The sequence below is a fragment of the Dipodomys merriami genome, unplaced genomic scaffold (assembly GCF_024711535.1).
Source record: "Dipodomys merriami isolate MVZ:Mamm:240054 unplaced genomic scaffold, mDipMer1.0.p SCAF_42, whole genome shotgun sequence".
NCBI classification, from domain to species: Eukaryota; Metazoa; Chordata; class Mammalia; order Rodentia; family Heteromyidae; genus Dipodomys; species Dipodomys merriami.
This window is the reverse complement of record NW_027205826.1, coordinates 1,081,755-1,103,381: the sequence shown is the minus strand read 5'-3', so window position 1 is coordinate 1,103,381 and position 21,627 is coordinate 1,081,755. Positions and strand designations below refer to the sequence as shown.

The 21,627-nt window shown below is 43.2% G+C and overlaps 1 protein-coding gene across 11 annotated transcripts in view; it reads left to right on the top strand.

The window, feature by feature from the left end:
- Positions 1-21,627, top strand: part of Tnrc6c (trinucleotide repeat containing adaptor 6C) — a 112,505-nt gene that overhangs the window by 42,655 nt on the left and 48,223 nt on the right. For all 11 annotated transcript variants that reach the window (XM_069992900.1, XM_069992905.1, XM_069992903.1 and 8 more), the window contains one exon: positions 14,880-15,206. In XM_069992900.1, coding sequence (XP_069849001.1) covers positions 14,880-15,206 — 327 coding nt within the window. The remainder of the gene's footprint in view (positions 1-14,879; positions 15,207-21,627) is intronic.

The window sequence follows — 21,627 nt, the reverse complement described above, 5'->3', positions numbered from 1 at the left end:
TGCCTGAGGTCCTGGGTTCGATTCCTCAGCACCACATAAGCAAAAAGAAAAAATGCTGGAAGTGGCACTGTGGCTCAAGTGGTAGAGGATTAGCCTTGAGCTGAAGAGCTGAGGGACAGCACCCAGGCCCAGAGTTCAGGCCCCACGACCGGACCCAAAAAAAAAAAAAGATCGCTATTTTCTGTTATGCTGATGAATATTTTCATTTCTAACTTCAAACAGTGCTGAGTTTTTATCTGCTCTTTGCATCTTCTCTAAAATACTGCTCTCTTGGGTATAGTTTATTAGTAACTATTCACTGTCTTTACAGATTTTCCTAATAATGATTGTTCATGTCCTTTCAAATAACAAAAATGTGTGACTGTGAAGAATAACAGTACTGGAAGGTAATTTACTAATGGACAGTAACATCAGGTTTTAATTTGTCTCTCTTTTTTTATTTTTTCTTTTTCTTTTTCTTTTTCTTTTTTATCAGCTCAAGGCTAATACTCTACCACTTGAGCCACAGCACCACTTCCAGCTTTTTCTGCTTATGTGGTACTGAGGAATCGAACCCAGGGCCTCATAAATGCTAGTAGGCAAGAACTCTACCACTAAGCCACCTTCTCAGCCCTGGTTTGAATTTTTCTTTTTTCTTTTTTCTTTTTTTTTCTTTTTGTTGGTCGTGGGGCTTGAACTCTGGGCCTGGGCGCTGTCCCTCAGCTCTTCAGCTCAAGGCAAGCACTCTGCCACTTGAGCTACAGTGCCACTTCCGGTTTTCTGGTGGTTTATTGGAGATAGGAGTCTTACTGTCTCTCCTGCCTGGGCTGGCTTTGAACCGCAATCCTCAGATCTCAGCCTCCTGAGTAGCTAGGATTACAGGCGTGAGCCACCAGCGCCCGGCTCAGGTTTGAAATCAGAATTTCCTGGGAAGCGATTGTTTTGCCTGTATCATGAGGCATATTATAATAGTGTTTGTGCTGTCATACAAAATAGATTTGTTTTTCTAACATGCCAGCATTTTTGTTTCTTTTCCCTGCCCTTGCCTGTAAATCCATGGGCAGTTTCCTCCTTGACCTTTAGTCAGCCACTGCTTTCATGCGAGATCTGTTCGAAGTCCTTACTCTCAATATTCTTTCACTTGGTATTTCTTAGTGATGGTGGTATCATCTCCAGAGCACAGACTAGCAAACTAAAGCTGTGAAAGTTTAGTAAGGACATGGTGAGTCTGATGTGCCCAGGATTTCACTGCTGTACATACAGCCTGCAGATGAGCACACAGCAGCCATTTGTAAGTCCACCACTTCCTGTGCTCTGTAGCTACCCAGCTTCAGAGTCCTGCCCATGTCAGGGGGTACTCAGAGAAGGAAAACAGCTTTTGAAGGCAGAACTAGTGAGTAGCAGAGCTTCTGGGGCCAGGGAAATCAAGCCAAGAATTGTTTGGGTGTAGGAAAAAATATAGCAAGTTGGGTGAGTATAAAACTTGAATACAGTTGAGAGACTAAATCATAAATTGCATTATGTGATACACTGAATCAATTTAAAAAGAAGTTTGAGACCAGGTGCAGGTGGCTCATACCTGTAACCCTAACTACTTAGGAGGCTAAGATCTGAGGCTCATACTTCAAAACCAGCCTGTGAGACTATTACCTCCAAAACTATTCAGAAAAAGCTGGCAGCAGCACTGTGGCTCAGTAGAGTACTAGCTTTGAGCACAAAGAGGCTCAGGGACTTTGCGCAGTTCAACCCCAGAACTGGGCAAAGAAAAAGAAGAAGTTTGAATTGTTTGGGGTTGATACTTAGCTCAAAATAGACCAAATCACTTAGTAACATCCTTTTTCTGCAGTATCCTATGCTAATCATTTAGTAAAATTAGGAAAGCAATGCCTCCATTAATTAGCATTTTATCTGACTTAATTTGAACCTCTTCCAATAACATTTCTGAGAACGCTTTAGAATATATTTTGCACCTACGTAGGTTTTATGCTGTCTGCATTTCCCACAGAATATTGTGTTGATAGATCAGGCCTCATTTTAGCATTAATTTTTTTTAAAACTAGTTATACATGTGGCTATTACCATTGAACTTCAACTGAGAACCTACTTAGAAGGCTAACACAAAACTGGATCTAACTAAATATGCCTTTAAGTAAATAATAAATATTTTTTATTTTTATTTTTTTGTGCCAGTCTTGGGGCTTAACTCAAGGCCTGAGTGCTGTCCCTGAGCTTTTGCTCAGGGTAGTGCTCTACCACTTGAGCCACAGCTCCACTTCCAGCTTTTTTGGTAGTTTATTGGAGATAAGTCTCTTGTACTTCAGACTGGCTTTGAACTGGGAACCTCAGATCTTAGCCTCCCAAGTAGTTAGGATACTGGTGCCGGCTAAATATATCTTTTTAAACAATGCTCATATGTAGTACACTTCCTCTCTTCCTCATAAATTTGAAAACAAGAGTTCTAGAAAATGTTTTGTAAAATTATAACTAAAATAGAAATTTTTCCGCTGGCCATTGTTTTCAAGTCCTGACCTATGATTTTTTGTGGAGACTGTTTTCTTTTTAAAGTTCAAGCCAGGTGAGGTAGTATCCTGCCCTATATGGTAGTAGGAGCCAGAGAATACATTATTTGTGTATATGTGCACGCAAGTGTGTATGTGTGAGATTGTGCATCTGCACATGTGTGGGTGTGCATACACACTGGGACTGGGGCTTGAATTCAGAACCTTGGTCCTGACCTTTAGCTTTTTTGCTCAAGGCTGATGTTCTGCCACTTGAGCCACACCTCTACTTTGTACTTTTTGGTGCTTCAAACTACAATCCTCAGATCTGTTTCCTGAATAGCTTGGATTACAGATGTGAGACCCTCTTGCCCAACTCTGAGGGAACACACTCTTACTCAGACAGTGGATTCATTGTGTATCCACCCTTTCTCTCTCCTAACTCCCTTGTGGACCTCCGTAGTGCTCTAAGCATGCCTGTCCCATGGAACTGTGGCTCAAAGTGATAGAGCACTAGCCTTGAACAAAAGAGCTCAGAGACAGCGCCCAGGCCTCAGGTTCAAGCCCACAACTGACCAAAATAATAATAATAATAATAGCATTATTCAAAGAGAAATTAAAGTTCACTTGGAACTTAATTCCTCCATCCTAAGATGTTTTCCCAATTTACTTTCAATCCTAGCCCCTTAGAAGCTACAGTAGGGGCTTTGAAAACCTCTCCTTGAACCTGCTCATAAACAAAATAGTACTTTATAAGTTTTCATCTTGTACACAGCTGAACACAATTGCTGTTTTGCCTTGGTGAGATGTAGATGCTGTCATGATTGGAAGACAGGGCTGAGATCAGGTACTGTCCATTAGCTTAGACAGTAACCCTCTCCTATATAACTGTTGTCCAAGTATTAGGTACTCAGACTGCTTCTATGGGTTTTACTTCTGTAATCAGTAATGTCATTTCTTTATTTTGGGTACTGCTCTTTATTTGCCATAGGTAATTGTAACTGTGTGTGTGATATGAGGGATTTGTGCACCTAAAATTTCCATGATGTTTCTGGGGGTTTTTCATGGGTTGAACTTGAAGGATGTTCACTATAAAAATATGGTACATATAAGTATGATGTTAAATTTAGTGGTTTAAGTCATATTTATTAAGGCTCATAAAATGGTTGTGTATAGATAGATAGATAGATAGATAGATAGATAGATAGATAGATAGATAGATAGATAGAGCTCAAAGCTAATTAATCATGTATCAAAGTGATACCCCTCTTAGTTCAAGTTCCATGCAGTTATTGGATTAGAAATCTGAGTCATGGGCTGGGAAGGTGGCTCAGTGGTAAAGCGCTTGCCTTGCATGCATGAGGCCCTGGGTTTGATTCCTCAGCACCACATAAGCAAAATGAAAAAAGCTGAAAGTGGTGCTGTGACTCAGTGGTAGAGCGCTAGCCTTGAGCTGAAGAGCTGATGGACAGCGCCCAGGCCCAGAGTTCAGGCCCCATGACCGGACCCTCTCCCCCAAAAAAATATCTGAGTCATTTGTTTATAAATGTTATAAATTCAGACATTTAATTTGTATCCTAATCTTGCTTGTAAGAAGTGTGACTTGTTTTGCACTCAGATTTCTACTTTGCCACACCTTCAGTGGTTAAGTGTACACAGGACTTGACCCAGCAAGCCTGCTCTTTGGAGGTGACAGGCTCTTCCTGAGAGAAGAGGGAGGATTTTTCAAACTACCTCCCTCACCAGCCTTCATCACTTCTGTTGCAGTGGCTTGATGTGGGCTCCCTCTTCTGACAGGCTGAAGGATATGACACTACTTTTAGAGGGAAAAACTCCAGGGTTATGTTATAGTTCCTTCACAGTTTTAAAAAATTGATTGTTTTTAAGCCGGGCGCTGGTGGCTCACGCCTGTAATCCTAGCTACTCAGGAGGCTGAGATCTGAGGATCGCGGTTCAAAGCCAGCCCGGGCAGGAGAGACCATGAGACTCCTATCTCCAATAAACCACCCGAAAACCGGAAGTGGCGCTGTAGCTTAAGTGGTAGAGCGCTTGCCTTGAGCTGAAGAGCTGAGGGACAGCGCCCAGGCCCAGAGTTCAAGCCCCACGACCGACAAAAAAAAAAAAAAAAAATTGATTGTTTTTATTACTACATATTAATTGTACATAATTGTTGACTTCAAGGTGACATTTTCATACATGTATATAAGATGTAGGTTTTATTACCCAACCCCTATTACTTAATCCATATCTGTCCTCTGTCCTTCATTTTGCTTGCCTTGTCCTCTTCCCAAATAGTCCCTTTTCAACTTTTTAGGTTTCATATCTTGAGAGAAATCATGTAATAGTTGTTTTTCTGAATCTGGCTTATGCCATTTAACATGATGATCTCCAGTTTTTTTGTGGTTTTTTTTTGGGTCTGGTTGTGGGGCCTGAACTCTGGGCCTGGGCGCTGTCCCTCAGCTCTTCAGCTCAAGGCTAGCGCTCTACCACTGAGTCACAGCACCACTTTCAGCTTTTTTCATTTTGCTTATGTGGTGCTGAGGAATCAAACCCAGGGCCTCAGGCATGCAAGGCAAACGCTCTACCACTGAGCCATCTTCCCAGCCCGATGATCTCCAGTTTTATCCATTTTCTTGCAGATGACACCTTCTTAATGGTTAATATTCCATTTTGTATATATGCCACCTTCTTCCCTTCCATCCAACCATCTGTTGACGGGCTCCTAGCCTCATTCCATAATTTAGCCATGTGTGCCTGCACAACTTCTTAATTTATTACAAAAAAAAGAAAGGAAAAAAAAACCCAAGCTGGGCACCGGTGGGTGGCTCATGCCTGTAATCCTAGCTACTCAGAAGGCTGAGGTCTAAGGATTACAGTTCAAAGCCAGCCTGGGCAGGAACCACCAGAAAACCGGAAGTGGCCCAAGTGGAGAGCGCTAGCGGAAGAGCTGAGGGGCAGCACCCCGGCCCAGAATTCTAGCCTCATGACCAGCCAATAAAACACACACACACACAAAAAAAAAAAAAAACAAAAAAAAAAAAAAAAAAAAACACTTCACACAGTCCTACAGAAGGCAATACTCACATCCTAAGAGAAAGCCTTTGAGACCTAATTCCATTTACACCTTCTATATTTCCTGAGATAAAGATTAGTTTTTCTAGGAGTCATCTACTTCAGGATGATTTGGCATGGAGAGGGTAGACGGAGAGCATACTTGGTGTGCTTTCTCCTTCCTTTTCTTTTCCTTTTCCTCCTTCCACATGGTCAGATTGGAGGGCAAACTTGATTTCCCTGGGGGCAGGAGTATATTACTAAGGTTTGAGCTTAGCACCTTATGCTAGATCACAGGCTCTCTAACACTCGAACCATGCTCTTGGACTTTCTCGAATAGGAACTCACTATTTCCCCAGAAGTCTGAACAGCAGTCATCCTATTTATTCTCTTCTCATGTATCTGGGATGACAGGCACATGCCACCATGCCTAGCTTTTTATTGGCTGAGATAAAGATCTTGACAACATTTTACCCAAGCTTGTCTTGAGCTGCCATTATCCTGATCTCAGCCTCCCGGAGTTGCTAGGCCACTGTCCACTGTTCTGTCCACTGTATTGACTCCATTGATGTTTGATATGGAGAAGATTGCAGAAAGACCTGCAGCTGTTATACACGAACTTGATCGGCAAGATACAGAGAAGCCATGGGCTGGGAAGGTGGCTCAGTGGTAGAGCGCTTGCCTTGCATGCCTGAGTCCCTGGGTTCGATTCCTCAGCACCACATAAGCAAAAAAGAAAAAAGCTGGAAGTGGCACTGTGGCTCAAGTGGTAGAGCACTAGCCATGAGCTGAAGAGCTGAGGGACAGCGCCCAGGCCCAGAGTTCAGGCCCCATGACCGGACCCCAAAAAAAAGATACAGAGAAGCCAAACTTTAGGAGGTCGAATTGGGAGTCTTTATTAGAAAGCCAGTGACTGCAGGCAGACTCATGACCCAAAAAACCTCAGTGCCGAATGTTGTTAGCATGAAGTTTATAAAGGCAAAAGCCATATCAAGGAGATAGTGCATGGTATGGGATTAGCAAAGTGTATTTACAGAACCAAAATAAGCCAGTTAGGGGTTAACTGGGGGTTAGGGTGTTAGAGATTTCTCAGAATCTAATACTCTACTCTTAACAATCAGGTAAAGGATAGGAATTTCCCAGAGTCTTTAACAATCCATGACATATAGCAGTTCTGGGAATGATCTGTACCCCATCTGTACTTCATAAGAATTGAGTGCAATGTCCTATTACCTATTAAGGTGCTGAGGTGGCAGTGGGGACAAGATGGCATTGCTTAAGCCCAGTGTCCATATTTCACAGTCACTCAAGCTTTAACATACTACCATCAGCATCTTCTCCCTTCCTCGTCCCCTTTTCCCCCTCTTCTCCCTTTTACTCTTCTCTTTATGCTGGTCCTGGGGCTTGAACTCAGGGCCTAAGTTCTGTCCCTCAGCCTTTTCATGACTGGCACTCTACTCCTTGTGCCGTACCTCCAGTCTGGTATTTTGCAGTTAATTGGAGAAATGAAGTCTTTCAGACTTCCCTGGGCTGGTTTGGAACACTAATCCTTTAGGTGTCACCCTTCTGAGGAGTTAGGATTACACATGTGAGCCACCAGTGACAGCTGTTAATAGCATTTTCTATTTTGATCTTCTAACCTGACCTGTCGTAATTTGAAATTTAGAAATACAGGACTGGCCGGCGCCCGTGGTTTTCTCCTTTAATCCTTGCTACTCAGGAGGCTGAAATCTGAGGATCATCATGAGGCCCTGCATTCAAACCTTAGTACCACAAATTTAAAAAAATTAATAATGATTTAGAAATACCTATAGCATAAATAGTACATTTTCCTAAGAGTTAAGGAATTCAGTTCTAACTCGTTAGTAATCATTATTAAAGTAATTTTATTCTTTTAACATTAATGTTATCTAGTCTTACATATTGAGAGTCACATTTAACTGATACAGTAGAACTACTTTTTGGGGGTCAGTCATGGGGCTTGAAATTAGGGCCTGTGTACCATCCCTGAGCTCTTTTGCTTAAGGCTAGTATTCTACCTTTTTGAGCCACAGCATCACATCTGGTTTTCTGGTGGTTAGTTAAAGGTAAGAGTCTCACAGACTTTTTTGCCCAGGCTAGTTTTGAATACTGATTCTCAGATTGTAGCCTCCTGAGTAACTAGGATTGCAGTCATGAGAAACCAGTGCCTGACAGAAAATACTTTTCAACATTTCTCATTAGCAATAAACAGGTAATGTAGTTGGTAGTTAATGAGTTTGTGTATTTGAATTGTGCTTCAAGTGTTGCCATGGTGGTAGATGAGCCTGAAGCCTTCCACCGTAGGCCCGTACCACACTTTGCATCCCCCGGCTCTGCAGAGACAGCAGATGTGCTCCTTACTCAGAGCTGTTCCTACTTTCTTCTCAATGTCCTACGGCAAATTTTTGCCAGAGTGTTTGTTGTTTATGGATTGCAGGAGAAATTGTAATAATGAAAATAGTCCTTGGACTCTGATTTGTTTAGTTTAAGAGAATTGGTTTTTTATGTATTTACAATTGCAAACATTAATCACATATGTATGTTTTAGCCCAAAGTCAAAGAAGGAATATTTGAGTAAATTTAAATGTAAAATTGTTGTTGTTGTTGTTGTTGTTGTTGTTGTTGTTGTTGTTGGTCGTGGGGCCTGAACTCTGGGCCTGGGCGCTGTCCCTCAGCTCTTCAGCCCAAGGCTAGCGCTCTACCACTTGAGCCTCGGTGGCACTTCTGGCTTTTTCTGCTTATGTGGTGCTGAGGAATCAAACCCAGGGCCTCATGCATGCAAGGCAAGCACTCTACCACTGAGCCATCTTTCCAGCCCCGGTTAAAATTTTTTAAGGCTCAGTGCCAGTGGCTCATGCCTGTAATCTAGCTACTTAGGAGGCTAAGATCTCAAGATCTGAAGCTAGCTGGGACAGGAAAGTCTGAGACTCTTATCTCCAATTAACCACCAAAAAATTAGAAGTGGTTCAAGTGGTAGAGTGCCAGCTCCTTCCCTTCTCCCCCGTCCCGCCCCCCCCCCCCCGGCTCCCCCTCCCCAGCTGAGGACCAGACTCAGAGCCTTGCATTTACCAGGTGAATGCTCCTCCACTGAGCTAAATCTTCAACCTGGTAGAGTGCTTGCTTTAAGCAAAAAGAGAGATATCTTCAAGGCCCAGACCTAGGACAGGTATTGACGTAATGATATCTTGTTAGTGGACTAGGGGGATTGAATGAGTAATTTATGCTCTAATTGTAAGGTACATTCAAACTTTAGAAGTGACAGATGTTAAAATATGGGGATTAAAATAATTTAGGTTAGCATTCATTGTAGGAAGTAACAAAAAAAATTAACAAAAACAAAAAACTTCTGCTTGGCAGTTCCACAGCCTGGAAGAAGATGCCCTTAATCCATGCTGCTGGTTCAGGCTCAGCAGCACTGGTGCAGGTCACCAAGAGAGTGGTCATGGGCAGCCCATTCTCGAGGGCCTCTCATGTGCATCCACAGCCAGCACTTGCGTCTTGCTTCTGCCCACAAGGGCACACATGTGGCCCCTAGTGGGAAGGTCGTGATGCAAGGCCTCCATCCTCCCTGCAGTCCCAGCCCAGGCTGCAGCAGAGCAAAGCCACAGTGTTGAGGATGAATTTTTTTTCCCCCATTCATGAGGCTTGAACTCTGGGCATGGGCACTGTCCCTGAACTCTTCAGCTCAAGGTGAATACTCTGTCACTTGAGCCACAGCGTCACTTCCAGTTTTCTGGTGGTTTCTTGGAAATAAGACTCTCACAGTCTTTCTTGCCCCAGCTGGCTTTGAATGGCTAACCTTAGATCTCAGCCTCCTGAGTAGCTAGGATTACAGGCATGAGCCACCAGTGCCCAGCTGAGGATGAGTATTTTTAATTTCAGGAAACCACAAGACAAGGGCACAGATTAAGAACAAGAGATGGGACATCAACATTTAGAAGAATGTAGAAAATATTTTAAACAGTTGCAGTAGAGAATCAGACATTTCATGTTAGGTTGAGAAGAGGAGTTCTCAATAGCATTGGCTTATAATGGAACAATAGGCCTATCTTGTTCTAGGTTGTGGAAGTACCAAGCATTCTGGAGAGCAGACCAAATGTCAAGCTAAACACAAGTATGGCACACAGCAAGAGAAAGAGATTGGGGGTGGGAGGGCATTATGTGCTGACCACTGGGTCAGCTAGGCATGATCTTTCTCCCTCACTCCCGTAGAGATGATGAGATGTGTAAAGTTTCTGGGGGTGTGGCTCAGGTGGTAGAGCACTTGCCTTGTAAAGCCTAGGGCCCTGTGTTTAATCCCCAGTATTACAAGGTCAGGGGGACAGTTTGAAAAGGCGCTCCTAATAAAGTTCTTCAATAGGCAGTCAGAACTTCCTGTCTTCAGTGAAGCCTGAGTTTGGGGGAAAGCAATAGTAGGAATTTTGAGCTGCTGAAAGCCAAAGACTGTTTCCAAAAAATAGTTTTAAAAGTACTGCTTTTTTTTCTGTATTCTAGGAGGCAGTCCTTACAACTGCAGTGATTTTTCTTTTTAAAAGATAATTTTGAGGATACTTTTTTAAGGGGGTTTTCACTGTGATAATTCCATAGGTGCATTTAGCACTTTGAACCTCTTTACCTTCTCTATTATATGACCTAAGTAGAAAGTAGTGATTTTCTTGAACCAGGTATTATTTACTGTGAGATTTTATTAGCTTAAAGCATTACAAGTTGATTCCTTATTGTCAATAATAAACATCCTCTACATGATAAGAATGAACCTTTTTTTTGTTGTTGTTGGTTGTGGGGCTTGACCTCTGGGTCTGGGCACAGGTCCTCAGCTCAAGGCTAATGCTCTATCACTTGAGCCACAGTGCCACTTCCAGTTTTCTGAGTGATTTATTGGAGATTTTTCCTGCTGGAGCTGGCTTTGAACTGTGATCCTCAGATCTCAGCCTCCTGAGTAGCTAGGATTACAGGTGTGTGCCACTGGCACCACTTCCAGTTTTCTGGTGGTTTATTGGAGATAGGAGTCTTACGGTCTCTCCTGCCCGGTCTGGCTTTGAACCGCAATCCTCAGATCTCAGCCTCCTGAGTAGCTAGGATTACAGGTGTGAGCCACCAGCGCCCGGCTTAACAATGAACTTTATTTGCAAACAAAATTTAAGAATGTTGCTTTCTCAAGGAAATTGTTAACTATCTTTCACCACCAGATGTTATACCCTCATTTGAAAAAGGTAAAAGCTTATTAGAGTAGCCAATATTTCTGGCTTGCTGACAGATTTAATGTTAACTGTGTAGTTATTAAATGGTTTTGTTTTTCTAAATAACTGACTTATTGACATCCATAAACAGTCAAGTTAAAATAATTCCCATGATCTTGCTGTACTCTCTTACTTCATGAAAACCTGGATTTCTAGAAAGAAGTTATTTATAAGAGAAAAACTATGTTTTCATGGGAAGACCAGATAGAACTTTCTGAAGTTCACTAGTAGGTCTCTTTCTTTTCTTTATTTTAAATTTTAATATATTTTTATTGTAAAAATACTGTACAGAGGGGTTAAAGTTACATGAGCATGGTAAAGAGTACATTTCCTATCAAGCATTGTTGCCTTGTCTTGCCTTGCCTTGCCTTGCCTTGCCTTGCCTTGCCTTGCCTTGCCTTGCCTTCCCTTCCCTTCCCTTCCCCTTCCCCTTCCCCTTCCCCTTCCCCTTTCCCCTTTCCCCTTTCCCCTTTCCCCTTTTCCCCTTTCCCCTTTGCTCTTTTCCCCTTTCCCCTTTCCCCTTTCCCCTTTGCTCTTTGCTCTTTGCCCTTTGCCCTTTGCCCTTTGCCTTTCTGTCCTGGAGCTTGAACTCAGCCTGGGCACTGTCTCTGAGCTGCTTTGGTTCAAGGCTAGCACTCTACCACTTGAGCCATAGCACCACTTCTGGCTTTTTCTGAATAGTTTATTGGAGATAAGAGTCTCACAGGTAGGTGCCTGTGGCTCATCTCTGTAAACCTACTGCTCAGAAGGCTGAGATCTGAGGATCACGGTTCAAAGCCAGCCAGGGCAGGAAAGTCCATGAGACTCTTATCTCCAATTAACCACCAGAAAAATTGGAAGCGGTGCTCTGGCTCAAGAGGTAGAGTGCTCTCCTTGAGCTAAAGAGCTCAGGGACAGTGCCCAGACCCAGAGTTCAAGCCCCACAACTAACCAAAAAAAGTCTCATGGTCTTTCCTGCCCCAGCTCGCTTTGAGTTGTGATTCTCAGATCTCAGCCTCCTGAGTAGCTAGGATTATAGGCGTGAGCCACCGGCACCCAATTGTGTTCTCTCTCTCTCTCTCTCTCTCTCTCTCTCTCTCTCTCTCTCTCTCTCTCTCTCTCTCTCTCTCTCTCTCTCTCCCCCCCCCCTCTCCTCTCCCCTCTCTTCTCCTCTCCTCTCCTCTCCTTTCCTCTCCTCCTCCCCTCTCTTTTAATCAGTGGTGGGGCTTGAACTCAGGACTTGGGCACTGTCCCTGAGCCTCTCTGTGCCCAAGGCTAGTGCTCTACCACTTGAATCACAGCTCCACTTCTGGTTTTTCAGTGGTTAATGGGAGATAAGAGTCTCACAGGGACATTCCTGCCTTGGCTGGCTTCAACCCACGATCCTCAGGTCTCAGCCTCCTGAGTAGCTAAGATTACAGCCACTAGCACCTGGCTGGTCTCTTTCTTAATTCTGTCTTGTGTTTGCTTCGGCAGCACATATACTTAATTCTGTCTTTACTTTTCTGCTTCCTTTGAATTTTGTAATAAATCTTTAGGAAACTGGAAGACTTAGAAGAGTGAGGCAAGAAAACCAGTGAGTATTGGGGACATGTTGAATTTGAAGTGTTAGTAAATGACTAGATGGCAGTATCCAGTAGCCATCTGGCACTTGGAACATGGTTGCAGGATTGATAATGAAGCCATAGGAGTAGATCAAATGTCCCAGGATGTGTATCAAGTAGAAAAGAGTCGTGATAAGACCTTAAGAGACGGGAGGCCTGCCAAGTGAGCTGGGAAGATTGGCTCTCACTGGTGATCTGAGCGTGGTCTAAAGAATGGGAGGTCAGGGCTGGGAAGGTGGCTCAGTGGTAGAGCGCTTGACTTGCATGCATGAGGCCTGGGTTTGATTCCTTAGCACCACATAAGCAGGAAAAAAAAGGCTGGAAGTGGCGCTGTGGCTCAAGTGGTAGAGCACTTGCCTTGAGCTGAAGAGCTGAGGGATAGTGCCCAGGCCCAGAGTTCAGGCCCCACGACCGGACCCCCCCCCCCAAAAAAAAAAAAAAAGAATGATCAGTCAGAAAATAACAATCAGATTTTGGTATACAGTTTAGCATTGCATTGGGCAGTCCATTTTTTGTGAAAAGTTAGTTAAAGGAAGACTGTCAAGCGGAGAAACAGGAAAAGGTAGCTTTCACAAACTCCGAGGAGTTTGACTGGATTAAAGGAAGGAGATTGGGAGGCAGCTAAAGAGGAATTGGGAGCCAAGGAGAAAGACTGCTTATTGGCATTGGAGAAGAGAATAGAGGTTTGAGTGCTTGGGCCAGTTGCCATTGAAACTGTAACTTCCTGCTCTCTGCATGCAAACAGCCAACACAAGTGACCAGATCATCCATGATACTCAGTGGATTCAAGCCCTGGCTAAAACACATGTAACTATTCATAAATTAATGAGTTAATCTAAAACCAGTCCTACCTGAGGATCTTTGTATCTTCTTTGGAATAATGTGGGGTGAAGGCCCAGGCAACTCTCATCTTTCTTAGACCACTGATGGTAAGATGCACCTCACACACATACTACTAGGAAAGGAAGGAGGACTGCTGGTGAACACCCCGACTACTTCGTCTGGCATTGGAGAAGAGATTAGCGGTTTGAGTGGAAAGTCTTTGAATAAATGAGGCATTGACCCCAGTCATCAGGTCCAAGTGGGATTAATCGGAAGCACCTAGGGGCCATGCAGTCACAATGGCATCAAACGAAATGGCCACACCATTTTCTTAAGAGATCCTTAGCTGTGGGAGTCAGAGTGGAGAGAGTAGATGATGGCTTCATCTAGATTGAGGACTTGCTAGACAGGAGGATAACAGGAAGACAAGCAGAGGTATAGAAAATGCTAGTAAGCAGACTGTCATGGTAGTCATCTGTTGAGAGACCAACAGCATGCTAGCTAAAGCTGGAAATATGAAGGAAAATACAGTATCTTACGGACCTACCAGTGTTGACTAAAATAGTTAAACTCAGAAGGGCATCCTTATACTTCAGATAGACCCAAAACAATGTAACAATTCTTTTTTTTTTTTTTTTTTCCCCATCCCGGGGCTTGAACTCAGGGCCTGGGCTCTGTCTCTGAGCTGCTTTTTGCTCAAGGCTAGCACTCTACCACTTAACCCATAGTGCCACTTCTGGCTTTTTCTGTTTATGTGGTACTGATGAATCAAACCTAGGGCTTCATGCAAGGCAAGCACTCTACCATTGAGCCACATTCCCAGCCCTATAAATTCAGTTTTTACATCGCATTCACTCAGATTTAAACTGAAGACATTTATAGATTAAATAGACCTTTCCCTCCCAAATATTGAAACAAGGTGATGAGCATGGTAATATATATATATATATATATATATATATATATATATATATATATATATATATATATAATGATGTATCACTTTCAAGATGAAGGTGAGACTAGCTGACTGACACCAACATACAGGGACACTGCACAGCCTTGGTGCTAGTGTACTTGTTAGCATTGGTGCCATGGTTGAGCAGGCCACCTGCATTCCTGCCCAACAATTTTATCAGAGCCACAAATGCTGATACTGATGGTGTTCAGCTTTAGTTGTTCAGGAGCCAAAAATGTACAAAAAATTCAAAAAAATGTGCATACATGTATGGGTATATATGTCTGTGTTTACACACACACATATATGTATATAAATTCATGAACATCTGAGGATCTCATGATCTGTATAAACCCTAACCATGAACAGTGGTGGCCTGGGAGGAAGCAGCAGCAGCAGCAGCATTATTACCTCAGAACTTAACAGACACTCTCAGGCTCTAGCCTGAGAGTCTTGGGCAGGGACTAAGTCTACTGGGCTTTTATGATCCCTTGGTAATTCTGACAGGTATGAGAACTAACTGCAGTTCTACTCTTGACACAGATGAGACTGTCTGGCTTGAGATAAGGTTGTAGTTCTCTTGTGGGGAAACTGGGTATCAAACCTACAACTCTACTTTAGACCAGCTCTGTTTGAAAGTACTACATGGCATTTTTCCTTTTCTTTGGGTTGGATTTTGAGGAGGTGCTACTAAACCTTTGTTTCTTTTTCTTCTCATTTTTTTCAGTGCCAGAATCTACTAAGACCTGTTCAAGCCAGCCCCAACCTGCCGGTACCTGTACCAGTACTTCCACCAGCACTATCTCCAGCAGCAGCAATGGCAAACGTGCGTCCACCAGTGGCCAGCAGCCAGCTGCATCCCGTTACCTGCCTCGAGAGGTGCCTCCGCGCTTCCGCCAACAAGAACAGAAGCAGCTGTTAAAAAGAGGCCAGCCTTTGCCCACGGGGACTCCGACCAGTGTGCACCCAGCACCAGGCGCTGGGCCTGCAGGGGGGAGCCCTCCTCCCCTCCCCGGAGTTGGGCCACAGCAGCATTCCAGCAAGCCCCAGCCAGGTACAACCACGAAGAGTGAGGACAGTGGGGGGCTAGGATCCAGGGCCTTGTGCTGCTGGTCAAGCCCTCTAGCATTGAGCTATACTCCCAGCCTGAGATTTTGTTTTTATCTGAGAACTCTGCTGCTTATCAGCAAAAATAGATACACTTGGTTCAGATTCACTATATACATAATATATATACAAATGAAAGTTGGTGCTTCTAGTTATTTACAAAATTTCTTATTTATCTGTAGGTGGCATTAACTACTTAAAAGAAATATGTCATAGTATTTTCTGCAACAGTGATCTAGTTGAAACTAGTATTTTTAGACAACTTTGCCTTGTGTTTTTTTAGTAGTCTAGAGTTTGATCTGCTGAACTCCTGGTAGAGGGATGTGGTCTAGTGGTTGTTTCTGTAAAGCCAGAGAAAAATGAGAAAAGTTGATTTTTGAAAACTGATGAAGAACTGAACATACCTCTTGGGCACACCTTGCTAGGATACAGCTAGTTGGCAGCATAGTACCAGTGTTCTTCTAGTGGCTGTTAGTGTGGGAGTGTTGCTTGTTTAAGTAAGTAGAAGTGATCAAGGAATTGGTTTAGTAAAGTTCTGGTGTGAAAGTTTATGGAACCCATGTTCAAGGTACCTAGATTCTATTCTCAGTGCTGCAAAAAAACAAACCAACAAATTAGAAATGTAAACTGTCCTTCTGTAAATATAATATCCTTGTCAAAGAAAATAAAATATATACAGTTATGCATAAATACTCTGTCCCTCTCTGTCTCTCTCTATCTTTCTCTGTCTCTGTCTCTGTCTCTCTGTCTCTCTGTCTCTCTCTCTCTCCTCTCTCTCCTCTCTCTCTCTCTCTCTCCTCTCTCTCTCTCTTCTCTCTCTCGGCTAGGAGCATAGTCTAGCAGGCATGAGGCCTGAGTTGAAATTTGAGTATGGTCACATGCCTGTAGCCCAAGCTAGTCAGTAGGCTGAGGGAGGAGGATTGTTTGTGATCAACCCAGGCAACATAGAAAAACTCTGTCTCAAAAATGGATCGATCGATCGATACATACATACACAGATAGATAAACACATATGTGTAGATAGATAGATAGATGTATACGCATATGTAATTAAGCGGTAGAGTGCTTGCCTGGTATGCATGAGACCCTGAATTTGAGCCCAGCCTCCCAAAAAAATATGCATTCTATGTTTTGAGGACTCCTCATTTATGGACTAAAAACATGTCAGAGAATTGAATCCATCTATATAATGGATGTAAAGTAAGAAGTTGATTTTGGGCTCTCAAACCAAAGTCTTCCTTTTACACCATCTCCTTCCTTCCCAGTCATTTCTGGTATTTCAGCAAGGTAAGTCTTCCCATCCCCTTTCTTTGACTCAGAGGTATCCTTGGAAAGTACCTTGGTCTTAATCCATAGATTCATTTTCTCTGCCTTCACAGCCTTTTCTGCTCAGTGCTTGCCTCTTCTCCATGACCTGGCTTCTGTCCTCACTTGACTGTCTCCTGACGCCTCACATAGGTGCCAGCTTCATGCCAAGTCTTTCTCTAGTAGCACACAAAGGCTTGCCCTTTTACTTTGTCTATCTATTCAGCCCCTTCACCCCCAAACCTCCTCCAGGAGCTGTAATACACTCATCTAGCACAAGCCTTTGCACTCACTGTGAACTGTGCGACTTTGCTACATCTTTTGCTAATTAATTCATTGGAGTTTCACTAAATCCAAAATAACCCATAAAGTGTTTGGCCTTTCTATAATATGACTAGCTTAGTCAAATGAAAAAAACAAAAATTTGGAGCTGTGGACCAAGACATAGAAGCTGAGCATGGTTATGCCACTGACTAGTATTTGATTTCTCACCCAAGAGGAGGTGTCTGAGCCTCCATACTCTCCGTGTCCCTTCCCTGCCATTTTTGGCACTAACACTATCCAGCAGAGCTTGTTTGAGTTGTCCATAGTCTACCATCAAGTTGTAGGCTTGTGGGTAAGGAAAGTAGGTGGTAGTGCAGGCACTGTAGGTGAGGATTGCGTCAAATATGGCGATAGGCCAGATTCACCCTCCAGACCATAGCCTCCTGGGGACCTTGACCGAGACACTTGGCTCCCTGTACTTCTGACTCTTCCTCTCTCTCAGATGGATAGATTCCTCCTTGATAGGGTTCTGTATGTAAGTAGTGTGTGTCTGGTAAATGGAGACAGGAACAAATATGTACCCAGCTGTAAAATACTGCTATAAAGCAGAGTGTTTAAAAAAGATGCCTTATAATATTTTTTTTAAGTAGTTGTACAAAGGGATTTCAATTCTAGAAGTCCAGTAGTGAGTACAATGCATGTTGGTCAGTGTCACCCCTTCCATTATTCTCTCCAGCTTTCCCATTCTATCCCTACCTTCACGTTATGTAGTTCAGTTCTTACATAGTGTACGTCTACTATCATGACTACGTTTTCTCCCTCTCCCTCTCTTCATTCCTGTGCCTTCCTTCATTGCATACCCCCTACATATTTCAGCCTCTAGAATTTTGTTAAATGGTTCATTGTTCAGAGGAGTTACACTACTGGATTCTTACCCTAAGTGTACCATTCTTTAGTCAGCTTATTTGTGTGTATATGATATACATAACCCTGTATACATTAGCATGCCTAATTGTATTTTTATTACTGTTGTTGTTGTTATTATTATTGGTGGTGGTGGTCCTGGGACTTGAACTCTGGGCCTGGACACTGTCCCTGCACTTCTTTGGCTGAAAGTTAGTACTCTATGACTTGAGCCATAGTGCCACTTCCAGCTTTTTTTTTTTTTGTCAGTCATGAGGCTTGAACTCTGGGCCTGGATGCTGTCCCCGAGCTCTTTAGCTCAAGATGAGCACTCTACCACTTGAGCTACAGCACTACATCTGGTTTTCTGGTGGTTGATTAGAGATAAGAGTTTCAAGGCCTTTCCTGCCCAGGCTGGCTTTGAACCCTGATCTTCAGATTTCAGCCTCTGGTGTAGCTAGGATTATAGACATGAGCCACCAGTGCCCTGCACTTCCAGTTTTTTCTGAGTACTTTATTGGAGATAAGAGTCTCATGGACTTTCTTGCTCAGGCTGGCTTCGAACTGAACCGTGATTCTCAGATCTCAGCCTCCTGAGTAGCTAGAATTATAGGTGTGAGTCACTGGTGAGCAGTAACTAATTGTATTTTGGATCTACCCTCCACATAGGAACAAAAACACTGTCTTTTTGAGCCTGGCTTACTTCACTTAACATGATTTATTATAGTTCCATCCATTTCCTTGCAAATAACAATATTCGTTCTAATAGATGAACCATTGTGTATTTTACCATGTTTTCTTGAGCCACTCATCTGTTGTAGGGCATCTGGGCTGTTTGCATAACTTGGCTATTGTGAATAGTGCAGCAATGAACATGGAAGTGCAAATGTCTTTACCATATCCTGACTTGAAATGCTCTGAGTAGTTGACCAAGGAGGCAACTGGGTCATGGGGAACTTCTATGTTTAGTTGTTTGAGGAACCTCCAAACAGCCATCCAGAGTGGTTGTACTAGTTTACGTTCCCACAAACATTGTAGAGTTCCTTTTTCCCCTGTATCCCCTGTAGCACTTGTTGTTCATACTTTTTTTTTTTTTTTGAGGGGGAGCATTCCTTGGGGTTTGAACTCCAGGTCTGGGTGCTGTCCCTGAGTTTTTTGCTCAAGGCTAGCACTCTACCACTTGAGCCACAGCTCCACTTCAGGCTTTTCAGTGATTAATTGGAGATAAAAGTCTCAGATTTTTCTGCCTGGACTGGCTTTGAATTGCAGTCCTCAGATCTCAGCCTCCTGAGTAGACAGCATTACAGCCATGAGCTACCAAGTGCCTAGCCATATTCTTGATGATAAGCCAGTCTTACTGGGGTGAGATGGAATCACTGTGTTCTTTCATTTCCTTTATGTCCAGGGATGTAGAACATTTCTTCATGTGTTTATTGGCCATTCTCGCTTCTCTATTTAGCTCCTTTGCCCATTTATTAAATGAGTTATTGATTTGAGAGGGTGTTGGTTTCTTGAGCTCCTTGTATATTTAGAATATTAGTCCCTTGTCTTCCAACTCTTTGATTAAATTTCTCCACCATACGCCATAGAAAGACCTGAGAGTCTTAGACCTGAGAGCAAATGTTTATACATAGTAAAGCGTAAAAATCTCAGAAATACTAAACAGTCCTACAACAAGAAAGGGGGGAAAAACAGACAAGGCTAAGTGTGCCCAGAGGTGCTGGGGTGACAGAGACCTAGAAAGGTCTTCAAAGGGCTGGTGGACCTGCCTACACTGAGGACCAAAGCAGGCTGAGACTGGACTGGCAGTGAGCCAGGTATATGGACATGGGTGAAATTTGTGTACCTTCTTTGTCAGCAGTGGCAGCAGCAGAGGCTCAAGCAGGGTGGATATCTCCCAGGTGGATAGGCCAAACCCTTCCAGCCTTGCTCCAGATCCTCTTTTTGTTGTTGTTGTTGTTGTTGTTTGTCAGTTGTGGGGCTTGAACTCTGGGCCTGGGCGCTGTCCCTCAGCTCTTCAGCTCAAGGTGAGCGCTCTACCTCTTGAGCCACAACACCACTTCCGGTTTTCTAGTGGTTTATTGGAGATAAGAGTTTCACGAACTTTCCTGCCCAGGCTGGCTTTGAACCATGATCCTCAGATCTCAGCCTCCTGAGTAGCTAGGATTACAGGTGTGAGCTACCAGCGCCCGGCTCCAGATCCTCTTGGTATAAAGGCTGTCTCTGGCATCTGTTGGCCTTCTCACTGAGTAATGGGGGGGGGGGGGGTGTTAAATCCGTGTATTAATTGGGAGGGGAACTGGGTTAGCCAATTGATTGGAAACCTGACCAGGTCAGGGACTCTGTTAGATTTATGAAGATGTCACTTTGTTACCATGTCTGTTTCTCTTCAGATTATGGATATCCAAGTCTGCAAGGTAACTCCAACTTGAAAGACTTAAGAGCTTTTATCTTTAAAAGAAAAATCTTTCTTTTATCCTGCCTTTAAGCAGAGCAGTGCATTGTTTTTTGGTGGTTGGTTATAAGTTTATTAACAGAGCTCTCTTTAATTTGTAATAGTATTTGCTACTATTTTAGATACAGGTGGAAAGGCAGAAAATTAATTAAGAAGTTGGATATATGCCATTTTATATACGAAGCCCACTTAGAATATTACCGCTAGTGTCAGTATGCCAAAAGCAGAGAAGTTATTAGGAAAAGAAAGAATATAAAACAAAGGCAGTTTGGTAGAACCACAGTTGACTTTCATGCAACCAATAGGCAGCCCACCCTAATTGTGTTGTCTGGCTTTCAAAAAAACCTAGAAAAATGGTTGTGGTGCTAATTTTCACTGACTCCTGAAGTGGAAGCCGCTGCTAAAATGAAAGAGGAAGAAGATTGGTTTAGTGTCAGCTGCAATTAGATAATCAAAGCTTTCAGATGGCATCATGGGGTGGAAAGGGCATTGTTCATACTGCATTGCTGGCAGCGGTTGTTCTATGGTTAGCCTGCGCCAGGCTGGCCCTGGAGCATCCTGGCAGCTCCACAGAAGGCAGTTCATTCTGGCTACCGCCGACATGTTGGAGCCCAGGGCAGGGCAGCTCTCTGAGAGACAGCGTCTCCTGCACTTTGTGCCTCACGGATCTGTCCTCCTAGAGCAGGAGAGACAAAGCCATCCAAAAACTAATAACGGCTGCTCCTCTCCAGGAAGCTTGTGACATGTCATTCCTGCATGTGAGCTGGAGCTTGGAGTCCCTAAGCTCTTGGCAGCAGTTCAGATTGGATAAAATGGCGTCTTGGAAAAGAGCTGCTTGCTGGGATCTGCTTCGGAGCAAAGGCATGGCCCCGACATTGCATACTGTGTTTACCCCTGCCCTCTTAGTCTGAGCAAGCTTGTTTTTCCCTTTTCTCTACTGTTTTTTTAATCCATTCTTAACTTGGAGGAAACAGTCTCCTTACCTGCCTTTTGGAAGACATATGCTAGGCAACAAGCTCATTGTTTTGGACACTTCTATTATTGTTTCTAACAAACCTTTTCTTCTGCTCTACATGGAATTCCTTACGCTTAAAACAGTTGTTTCATGAGTCTCTGCGCACTAGAATTCTGAATGTGAAATACTTTACTCCTGAGATACTTGCACACAATATGCAGAGGAAGGAGCGGCATCTTGAGTTCTCAAAAGCTTAAAATACTTGTAATTTTTCTCCCTCCTCTGAAAACCATGTATCAAGGAATTTGTTCCCAGTAAACACATTGTTAACTGTTGAAACCACTGGAAACTATTTTTATAATGTTTTATGATTTTCATTAAGAGGACTGTGAAGGTAAAGAATGAACGCATTTACTGTTTGTCAGTGTGATTACCAATTAAGTAGTATTCAGCATGCTTTCGAGTAGAGCTTGTCTGTGCTTTACT